Below are 12,332 nucleotides of genomic sequence, written 5' to 3' on the forward strand. Positions count from 1 at the left end.
AGGAGAAAATGTGGTCGCTAAGTTACGCTATAACACCACCAACAGCGAAGCATATATATTTTTCCATCATATTTTTTCATGACTAATTTTATTACTTGAATAATAAAACACAAAATACACCGACAAAATGAGCAAACATTATCACTGCGCTAAAATGTCAGTGTTATTGTGACGTCAAACAAACGCCAGGTTGTATAGCAAAGAAGCAGCTTCCTTTGATAACGTTTATATATTTAATATAGCCTTTCTTGAGTGTACACTCTAGCGTTGTGAGATCATAAATCAACAGAGCCATTTTACATATTATATATTATAAAAAACAGAAAAACCTAATACCCGCTTTTCCTACAAATGGATCATCAATGCCAAAGCGACTGATGTACCAGGATGAATTTGTTAGGTAGAAACTTGAGCCGTAACGCACTTGAACTAGTCCTTAGGATCAGTTACAAATCTACTTCTGTTCGAGTCCACTAATGTTTACTGCTTTATTCAAATAATTGTATTTTTTTTACAATTCCAACTGTATCGAATTTACTTCCATTGACTTTTTCAATTTTTTTGTTACCCCGTGCTTGTTCAGGAGTTTATGACACAATAAATTTGGTTTATTTTCTCAGAAATAAAAAGCAGTCAATAGTGGGAGTTAGTGAAAGTGTTAACGAATAAACATAATTAATTTTATTATAATAGGCATATGATATGATAGCTTCATTAAGAAGTGTAGACTGGTTGGTTATTACACGATAAAGGTGCTCATGCCTATATAAATGAAGAATGATTCTATTCATGTAGCATGTATAACTCAGTAAATAAAGCTAGAACTGAGTTAATGTTGCATTTAGAGTGAAATAAAAGCGTTGATGAATTTTGGTATTACATTATATTTATATATGTATACTACATGGCCGAACGTATGTGGACATCCCTTCTAATTAGTGAGTTCGGCTATTTCAGCCACACCCATGCTAAAAGGTGCATAAAATCAAGTATACAGTCATGCAATCTTCATAGACAAACATTGGCAGTAGAATTGGTCGTACTGAAGAGCTCAGTGACTTTCAACGAGGCACTGTCATTGGATGCCACCTTTCCAACAAGTCAGTTTGTTACATTCATGCCCTGCTAGAGCTGCTCTGGTCAACTGTAAGTGCTGTTATTGTGAAGTGGAAACGTCTAGAAGCAACAACAGCTAGGTCACAAAGCAATAGGTCACACAAACTCCAGGAAAGGACCGCCGAGTGCTGAAACGTGTAGCTTTTAAAATCGTCTGTCCACAGTTGCAACACTCACTACTGAATTCCAAACTGCCTCTGGAAGCAACATCAGCAAAATAACTGTTCGTCGGGAGCTTTATAAAGTGGGTTTTCATGGGCCTAAGATCACCATGCGCAATGCCAAGCGTTAGCTGGAGTGGTGTAAAGCCCACCGCCATTAGACTCTGGAACAGTGGAAACACATTCTCTGGAGTGATGAATCATGCTTCACTATCTGGTAGTTTGACGGACGAATCTGGGTTTGGCGGATAACAGAAGAACGTTATCTGCCTGAATGCATAATGCCAACTGTAAACTTTTGTGAAGGAGTAATAATGGTCTGGGGCTGTTTTCATGATTTGGGCTAGGCTCTTTAGTTCAAGTGAAGAGAAATCTTAATGCTACAGCATACAATGACATTCTAGAGAATTATGTGCTTCCAACTTTGTGGCAACATTTGGAGAAGGCCATTTTTTGTTTCAGCATAACAATGCCCCCGTGCACAAAGCAAGGTCCACAAAGACATGGTTTGCCGAGGTTGGTGTGGAAAAACTTAAATGGCCTGCACAGAGCCCTGACCTCAACCCCACCGAACACCTTTGGGATGAATTGAAACGCTGACTGCAAGCCAAGCCTTCTCGCCCAACATCAGTCCCCGACCTTAATACTGTTCTCGTGGCTGAATAGGAGCGAATCCCCACAGCCATGTTACAAAATCTGGCAAAAAGCCTTCCCAGAAGAGTCTAAGCTGTTATAACAGCAAAGGAAGGGGCAATACATATCAATGTTCATAATTTTGGGCAACAAGCACATATGGGTATGATGGTCGGGTGTTCACATACTTTTGGCTATATATATATCCAGTATTAAAGTGACTAAACTGTCAGTTACTCCTGAACATTAGTCATTGTGGCTTTTTCGGATACGTTTCTACTTTACAATTTAGAAAATAGCCTGTAATTGTCATAAAGGATTAGCTTGGTTTGTTTTGAATTTCGAGCAAAGCTACTCGATGGCTATCTACGCTAGCCGCCCCTAATTTAGCAGTGTAAGACTATAGGGAAGGAAGCTAGTCATCACCACCACCGCTAATCTTTGGGCTACTCCTTTACCAACGAATAGTGGAATTGACCAACACATTATAACGTCTCCACGGCTGAAAGGGCGAGCATGTTTGGTGTGACGGAGATTCGAACTCGTCGGGCGTCATAAAGGAAAACAAATTGTGTAAATTTCTCAGAGACATAAATGACCTCCTGCCATTAACTATGAAACTGGTGCTGAAAATCACGATCTCCTTTTGCATCTGAAATGCATAACGTGTGTCTCCTAGCCAGAATTAATGCATTTCTTCCAGTAGCAGAGCAAGCTGTTTCCTTATTCTTCTGGCGAAAAAGTGTGACAGCAAATTATATTTTTTGTTATATTTTTGTTTATTGTTCATTAATTATTATTTATATCGTTTAGTCCAGTTATGAATTTTTAATTACATTAAAACGCTAACGCACCTTCGAACTGGTCATGTTTGTTCTGAGTACATATGTATGTTGAAACAAAGGAACCCAGTGACAGGAAAGTTTCAGTTAGTCTATCAATGGATATTATTTCATTGATATTAAAAAGTTTAGTTATGTTGTACTTTGGTTTTACTAAGAGCCAAAGCTCCGAGTTTGTTAGACTGCCAACCATAAAAAGTAACTGTTAAACATGTCAGTCATGCTAAGAGCCGCTCAACAATACATAGGTTAAATTTACATTTTTATTCTTTAAATTGTGTCATATTTTGAAATGTAAAGGATAGTGTAATTAATTCATAACAGTTTAGCGTAGAATATCCTGCTCGTGAAATAAAATTTCGCATTAACATTATTCATGCCTTTTCTCCCGTCATTTCAAAAGTGAATGTTCAATTTTGTATGTGTGCATCGTATCATAAACGCTTAGACAGACGCTGCGTTTAGCAATACAGTAAGAGCACGAAACTGGTATCAGCTTTCCTAACGGTGATGTACTGATAATATTAATAATAGGCCTAGAAGATTTATATCAATATAGACCATAAGAAGGGACGATGTAGTGGCGGAAGCAGGAATTAAAGGGACACAGTATATCAAAAATAGAAAATATTGGTCTGGTTTGACAAAGAGCTACATCCAACAAGGAACGACTGGAGTTTAGATAGATAGATAATTATACACATGTAAACGTAGTAAAACTTACATAACTGTAACATTAGATCCAGATCTAGAAAGTAGACCTACTATATTTACTATTACTACCATTAATAACAGAGGTAAATAAATTAACAAATGAAAACAACAGGTCATGGACCCATATCTACTTACACTAAATTTTGACATGCTAGAATAAGAAGTACTCTTTGTCATGCAGATTTTTCAAATGGCCATTCAAGCCACTTGTTGTTTGTGTTGATAATGAATACAAATGAATATCGCTGAAGTAAAAATATACACTGCCGCCACTATCATTTGCATCACATTGCTTAGCGCTTTCGAAGCACACATCTGTCCTTAAAAGAGTTTGTTTGTTTCGAATTTCGCGCAAAGCTACTCGAGGGCTACCTGCGCTAGCCGTCCCTAATTTATCAGTGTAAGACTAGAGGAAAGGCAGCTAGTCATCACCACTCACTGCCAACTCTTGGGCTACTCTTTTACCAACGAATAGTGGGATTGACTGTCACATTATAACGCCCCCACGGCTGAAAGGGCAAGCATGTTCAGTGCAACCGGGATTCTCTGTTTATTTTAATTTTCTTGTACAATTTACTATCGAGCTAATAAATGCTCCCCATGCCTAATGGCAAATCTGAAGGTTTATAACACTGAAAAATAGGTTTCGATACCAATTATATTATTTAACGAATATTGTAATATCAAACAGTTTTATGCAATAGCCCTGAAGAAACCAGAAAAGCGAAGCGTTGGTTTAATAAAATTTCTAAAGTAGAAAAGAAAAATGTCTGTTCCACTTACATTTTAATTTAGTAATAAATGTGTGTTTGCTCCGTTGAATCTAACATGTGTATTTTGCTTAATCTCTTAACTCTAAGAATTTTGAATTTATACAACTTGTGTTTGTTCTGCCTATAATGTGTCAGAATCCACACAACTTGTGTGTATTCTGTCTGCTATTTATCAGAATCCTTCCACCTGAATGTGTTCTGTCTACTATTTAGCGGAATCTATATAACTTGTATGTGTTTGTTTACTATTTAGTGGAATCTATACAACTTGTACAAAATTATAAAAAAATATGAACTTACAATTAAATAGCGATCCTGTTATAAAAATAATGAAGCAAGAATTAAAACCACAATCACAAATTTATGAAATCTAATCCGTGCTTTGGTCTGCATATAAGAGTACAAAGCCGCCAAAGTAGAAATTAAATACTATAGACTGGTGATTGTGGTTTTAATTCTTGTTTCATTATTTTTATAACAGGATCTCTACTTCATTTTAAAATTTATAAGTTTTAATATTTGTGTTAAAAAGGAAACTGTGTGTATCAGTCTTGTTGGCAAATACTATAAATCTGATACATGTTAATATTTAATTAACTACTAAATTCAAATGTATGGTAATTTTAAATAGTAATAAGTAACGTACTTAACATAATAAATCGAAGACTCGTCCGAAATAAATACTAATATGTAGCAACAGCCACGAGGTCTCATTCCAAGACCGTCCAAGTAAAATTGCAGATAAACACTGAGATCATCGAAATTACCCCTCGAATGGACCTGCAGCAAACGTGTAAAATGACATAATTTATCAAGAACAATAAAAGTCATAGTCACATTGCTAGGATAAAGTCAAGCTGGTGAAACAGTAAATTTATCATTAAAATAATGGCTTTACTTGTTACATAATTAAATCTAGATACTGATGGTGGTCTAGCAATATCTTTTCTAGACAACTTCTCTCATGGCTCCAATGTTTGATGATGATACTTCACGAAACTATATTATCATATTATCTACCACTACCCACCTGCAGTCGACACATTTGTGTCTTCCTCTGGTAGGGATAACTAATGATGCCTTATTTAACTCTCTTGCCAGCATCCCTGGTTCCATTTCATGGAACTATTATGTCATGCCTAGCAATGCTCTTTTTATCTTTTAACTGTCCTCACAATACGTCCTCTATTGACACTTTGTGGAACTATTACGCCATCATCTCTAGCATCTGTGAAAGCATCCTCTTTACCTTTCCTCCTCTGAGGTCGACACATTAGTGTCACTCTCTAGCGGCGTGGCAGACAAGTGGGGGATTAACTAGTTAAGGTATGTATTAATATAGGTATAAAGGCGTTCCTTTATATTGGTTTATTTTGGGTTTAAGTTGTTGTATAAGTAAGGCTTCTTTAATTTTGCGTTTGTTTCAAAATTAAAAAAGCCTTACTTATACAACAACTTAAACCCAAAATAGTTAAGGTATGTCTAAAGCGATCAATTGTAGGTAAGAGAATCTATGAAAGAGATGACTGAACGTTCTCTCTGTAAAATAACAAGTAAAGCTAAAGCAATGAAATATTATACAATTAAACTGTAGTAAAATAATTTTAGAAACAAGATCATCGTTTCCCGTGTAAAGTTAAATGTAGTTATACACGATAAAATAGTGTATAGAATTTCATTATACTGACAGTATTTCGAGAACAAAATTACAGTTTCCAGTGTAAATTACATTTAGAGGTAGAACAGTAAAATAGTGTTAGAATCTAATCCCACTAAGGGAAATATAGTGTAGTTCCCCATGTAAGGTCCCAGTGGCACAGCAGTATGTCTGTGGACTCACACTGCTATAAACCGGGTCTCTATATCCATGGTGAGCAGAGCAAGATAGCCCATTGTGTAACTTAATGCTTAATTCTAAACAAACAAGCAATTCCCATGCAAACGTAGAAGAAGAAATAAAACAATGAAATAGTGCCAGAATTAGATTATAACTGAGAAGAAGATAGTTGTTCCCTGTGTAAACTTTAAAGTAGAGCTAGAGTTGAAACATCCTAGATTTCGACTACCCTTAAACAATTTAGAAAATGAGATGACAGGTAACCATACAAAGTTATATATAAAACTACAGTGGTTTCAACTTTATAATTATATTAATTTGATATAAATTTATTAATCTGCCTTTCGTTAGGAACTTGACATACTGTAACATATTCGTTGGTGTAATACACATGTAAGATTCCTCGATCTACAAGCAAATGAAAAAGACTGCTATATGTTTCAGAGTATACAGGGTGTCCCAGAAAAATGTATACATACTTAGAATGATTATAAATACAATGTTTATTAAGATATATCCAGGTTTTATAGTCCAAGTTTAAGAGGACAAGTGTAGAGTCTTTTGGGTTATCGCAGATGTTCGAACTGATGACCGTTCTGATCCAGGCACTGCTGATAACGGGGATAGATAGAATTACAAACTTCACGAATCATTTCATTTGGTATTTGGGTGCATTGTCTATCAATTTCTGCTCTCAGCTTATTGATTGCTGCAGGTTATATGCTATAAACCTTATCTTTGACGTATCCCCATTAAAAAAAGTCCAGAGCTGTAAGGTCTGGTAAACGTGGAGGAAATTCAGTGCTACCTTTCGGTCCAATCCATCTGTTCGACAAATTTTCGTCAAGATAGGCCCTCACATTACGATGGTAGTGGGGAGGTGTTCCATCTTGCTGGAAATAAAATTCTTCATCTCCAAATTATTCTCAATGCGTGGCACGACAGATTCTTGCAGCAAGTTTAGATAAACGAGGCCAGTGACTGTGTTTTCGAAAAAGAATGGTCCAGTTACGCCCAACGCTGATAATTCACACCACACTGTAACTCCTGGAAAGTTTACGTGGTATTTAACAGTAACATGCGGGTTCTTAGGTGCCCAGTAGGTGCAATTGTAGCGATTAACTAAGCCATTTAACTTATATGTGGCCTCATCACTCCAGACAATCTTGTTTGGAAACTGTGCATCCTCTGCAAATTTTGCCAGATACCACTCACAAAATTCAACTCTTTAGTCAGGATTATCTTCATTGAGGGCGTGGAATAGTGCCGGAATAAAACTTTTCCAATGAACGCGCTTCAACATGCGATGGACGCTCGATTTTGGGATTCCTGTCTCACGGGCTGTTTGCCAAACAGATTTTCTTGGAGATCGGTGGAGACTTTCTAACAGCTCTGTTTCTCGTGTGGGACTGGTGGATGACCGCAATCTTCCAGAACGTCCTTTATGGACGTCTTGAACAGTTCCATTTGTTTCAAACTTATCTCTGATGCGAGTAATGGTGAGACGCGTTGGTGGATCTGTTTGAAACTTTGCACTTCAGCTACGTTCTCGCACTTCCAGTAGCACTTTAAGATAAATTTTCTTTTTTTTCAAAAGTTAGTCTTGCTTTTGCCGTTACTTCAAATCAGTTGCACCTGTAATAAAAGAACGTTTGAGTGAGTTATAATCATTCAAAGTGTGTATACATTTTTTGGGATACCCTGTATGATGCTGTCATGATAACTATTGAACCGTGCTTTTCCAAACTGTAATGATAACGTTTAAGGGACGTTGCAACCTAATCAAACTGATAAAAATTGAAGATACAAATTTTGATAATTTTCTCAGAAGAAGATTTTCTAGTTATATGAATATTATTATAAAAGTATGTTTTTCTTTGTCGAGTTTTTATGTATATTGGCCGAAATTCTTTAGTGTAGATGTTGGGAATACAATAAACAAACAATACACAGTCCATTAATTTTAAAATAATATGTTAAAACAAGTCGAAACATATATATAAATGTTCGTTACACTGTTGTACCCAGAACTTGAAATAATTGTTTCCTTTTCGTCAATGTCCACAGAGGCTGGCTCAGTTATTTTAGTTAATTATTTACGATAATTCTTATTTGCAAATAACTCATATAAAATTGATAAAAATTGCACTTCACCATCCTAATCTAGTTCACACCATAACAGTATGTTCATGTAATTTTATAATACAAGTACGGACTCAGCTACCACTGAGTTTGCCATGTTTTAGTTCATCTGATGAACTATGTATTGGGCGAAATACTTCCTTGTTACTGAATATTGAAAATACAGTGTGATTGACATATTTATACATTCTTTACTTTCACTGTTTGAGCTCTGAGAACTTATAAAAACATATAAGTTTGGCTGTTCGTTCTTAATAAATTGTATAACTTTACTCTTTATAGACATAAAATCATCAATTAATTTTAAGAGAATATGTCTTTTTTTAGTACAGTAACGTTTCTACTAAGTTACTATTTCAATTTAATTTATAAAAGTATAAGATTGGTTTGGTTTAGTTTGAATTTCGTGCAAAGTTACACGAGATATTGGTGTTGAAAATACAAATTAACACATTTTCTTCAAGTGCTAAAAGCAAAACGTAGAAAATCCAGCACTTTGGACAATGAAATATTTTACTGATCTGACACATTTTAATGGTTTAGACCTCTTACGTAATCAAGATAATTAGTAATATTAATATCTAATATGTAAAACAAATATTGCTGACACTGGTTAAATGTATTTTAAGTGTTTGTTTGAAATTAAGCAGAAAAGATACAGAAAGGACTGTCGGTGCTCTGCCCACTACGTATCGAAACCCGGTTTCCACGGTTGTAAGCCCGTAAACATACCAATGTGCTACTGAAGAACATATATTTTTGAAAGTTAGTACACCATGTAAAGATGTACAGCTACTACATGCACATGTGACATATTACAATTCTTTGTTGAGTCATGAAGGACAATTTGCACGAAAGAATAAAATTAAAGTTGTATGTTAATCAAATTTTCTTGAATATCGAATACCGAAGCCTTAAAAACGTTTGCAGTTGAAATATACTACTCTATGCGTTTGAACTCTCCCTTATTCTTAAAAATATTTTTTCCCTTTATACCCGGTCTTTCCTCATGTTAAAATATCAGTTTTCTGTTAGTAATTTCGATGTTGTCTGTCTGTTTATAAACATAGTAACCACAGCATATTTACACTATATAAGTCTAGAGAATTAGCTGTCTTAACAAGATAATTGAAATTCTCGAACATCGTCTACGTGTAAATTAGTTTAAGTGCAATATTTGCTTTTCAAATATGGTAAACGATACATCAATGGACTCTTCACTATCTAAATTATAATATATAAGTTACTGAGTTATTGACGTGTTATAGTCCAGTTAAATAATGAAGATATCACATGTAGTTGGAGCAGCAGGATCGAAGATTTAGTTGGAAATTGTGGACGTGAAAGGTGTGTTATGTGAGGAGCTTAAAATATTTACTGATTGAAATTTAAAAAAGTTAAATTTAAACTGGTGACAAAAAATTAACTTCAGAGATAGAAATGACTTTTAGTTAAACCATAGAAACTGACACTATATATTTTTGCAGACCGATAGTATCACTTTGAGGTTCAAATGAAAATTGAGATAAAATATGGAAATCCGAACTGAGCAAATTTACGATACTGTAGTTTGATCAAACACGTTCAGAAATCATTATTAAGCTCTCTCTCCTCGCTTACCTGTAACATATTGTATCAGCATCAATGCATGAAGGAAAATTAAAGTTACCAAAACTTATGTGATAGAAACTTCTGCCTTGGAGATTTGCAAGTGCCATTAGTATAAAATTATATAAGTTATTACTGTTTGTTTCTTTCTAATTTCGCGCAAAACTGTACGAGGGCTATATGCGTTAGCCTCCCAAATTTAGGGAAAATCTTATCTTACAAATCTTTTAACATATGTCAAAGAGAGTAAATGTGTTCATTTGTTGTTTCTGGATTTTCAAAAGTCATTTGACAAGGTGCCATATGAAAGGCTTGTAAAACTTACTTTTGTAGATGTGGAGGATAAGTAAACTAGTTGGATGAGGAGTGTCTACGTGGCAAAAAGCAGAAGGCTGTTATAAGTGTTCAATCAAACTGGATAAATTTCACATGTGGGAACTTCAAGGCTCTGTTTTTCATTTACAGCAACGACATAGGTTAAGGAATAGTCAATAAATTACTTAAGTTTGCTAAAGGGTGTTGCTAGTTCTGAAAAGAAGAGATTAAGAACTTCGAAATAGTTGTCTCTTAGAAAACGAAGAGTTAGAGGAAATATTGAGGTGTTTAAGATTATAAATGAAATTGATACTGTTTATGCACAGTATTTTTTTTCTTGCTTATAGAACAGAATAATAGAACTAGGAAAAACAAGTATAAATTTTGACAAAGTAAGAGTCATCTACAGCTAAGACAGTTTTTATTTACCTAACAGTGTGGATGGCCATTGGAATAGGTTTTGTTCAAATGTTGTGGAGTGTTCATATTGTAATTTATCTCGGACGAGTCTCCGATTTATTATTTTATACATTACAATTTCAAATAACTTGAATTTTTATTTTTAATTTAGAAGTTAATTAAATGTCAAAATGTATGAAATCAATGATACTTGCCAACAATATTGACACAAACATTTTTTTTTTTTTTCCTAAATGGCCCGGCATGGCCAGGTGATTAAGGCATTTGACTTGTAATTGTTTGTTTTTGTAATTGTTCGACTCGTAATCTGAGGGTCGCGGGTTTGCATCCCTGTCGCGCCAAACATGCTCGCCCTTTCAGCCGTGGAGGCGTTATAATGTGACGGTCAATCCCACTATTCGATGGTAAAAGAGTAGCCCAAGAGTTGGCGGTCGGTGGTGATGACAAGCTGCCTTCTCTCTAGTCTTACACTGCTAAATTAGGGACGGCTATCGCAGATAGCCCTCGAGTAGCTTTGCGCAAAATTCAAACACAGAGAACAACAACTCTCTTGGCGTGTCGATCGATAATCTTTAGGCGAAGTTCTCGAAAATCAAGCTGGGCCAAAAATACTAATAATCACTCGTATTTTACATACTTGATACATTATTGATTCTTATGCTCGCGAATCTTCTTCAAATTTAGCGAACAGGCGGGAGTTGGCAGTACACATTTAACAATGTAAGTTACCTAAATTTCTAAATATATATTAAACTGAAACAAACATAGATATTAAAATAAGTGTATAACAGTAAATCCGTTAGAACTCCTTTCTTATAGAATTAAAATGAATGTGTGTGTTTTTCTTACAGTAAAGCCACATTGGACTATCTGCTGAGAACACCGATGGGAATCAAACTCCTGAATTTAGCATTGTATGTCGGTAGACTTACCACTATATCAGCGGGGAACGCATTAAAATAAAGATTTGACTGAGAGAAACTATTCTTCTCTTGTTAAAATGAAATTTATAATAAAGATATTGGAAAGTAAGACATGTAAATTTTATATATCACAAACATTTTATTTACTTTCTTACTAAAAGTAACGCTATTTACATTTGCTATTACTTATTGACAGTTTTCACGAGCGGGAAGAGCAGGAACTGTTTTCCCTTTCAGAGAATGGTTGAGTCCATCTGGTTTCAACTGATATTCGACTGTGTCAGGATAATTGTGGTAGGTTTAGGGAAGGAAGTGTGAGATTGTAACGTTATTTCTTAGTAATAAAGGTGTTATTTTTTGTTTCGTTGTATGAACATTTGTGACAGGTGTAAGATGGTTTATTTAAAAGTAATTTAACGATGAGATGTAACTTAATAGTTCTTTAAGTTTGGTGGTTGATAAATATTTCGGAACCGGAACGAATTCCTTACTACTATTATTAAGTACTAGTGAATTGTAACAATAAATAGCATATGAGCTATGACTGAGTTAGGTTTAGGTTCATGTTCAAGGTGATTATTGGCAAAGTTTGGCTTTATATCTTAAATCTGCGGCTCAGTTATCGTTGTTGGTGTTTTCTTCGTCTTGTAATGATCAGTCAGTTAACTCGCAAACTGCGGTCACAAACGTTATGTGATAGCGATTCTTTTCATTCAAGCGAGTCAAAGGTGAGTTTATACATTCTTGATTTCTAAAGCCAATATATATATATATATATATATAGTATTAAAAAACTAATAAAGTAGTAATGTAGTATAATCATTAGTAATAACAGTATTACTTTTTCA

General features: G+C 34.8%; 1 protein-coding gene across 1 annotated transcript in view; it reads left to right on the forward strand.

Moving 5' to 3' along the window:
- The first annotated feature begins 11,784 nt into the window (after window positions 1-11,784).
- The window catches only part of LOC143256553 (uncharacterized), a 29,287-nt gene continuing 28,739 nt past the window's right edge, over window positions 11,785-12,332 (forward strand). The window contains exon 1 of the mRNA XM_076513917.1: window positions 11,785-12,212. Within this exon, the coding sequence (XP_076370032.1) occupies window positions 12,048-12,212 (165 nt within the window). The 5' untranslated portion in view covers window positions 11,785-12,047. The remainder of the gene's footprint in view (window positions 12,213-12,332) is intronic.

Source organism: Tachypleus tridentatus, chromosome 1 (genome assembly GCF_004210375.1).
Source record: "Tachypleus tridentatus isolate NWPU-2018 chromosome 1, ASM421037v1, whole genome shotgun sequence".
Taxonomy (NCBI): Eukaryota; Metazoa; Arthropoda; class Merostomata; order Xiphosura; family Limulidae; genus Tachypleus; species Tachypleus tridentatus.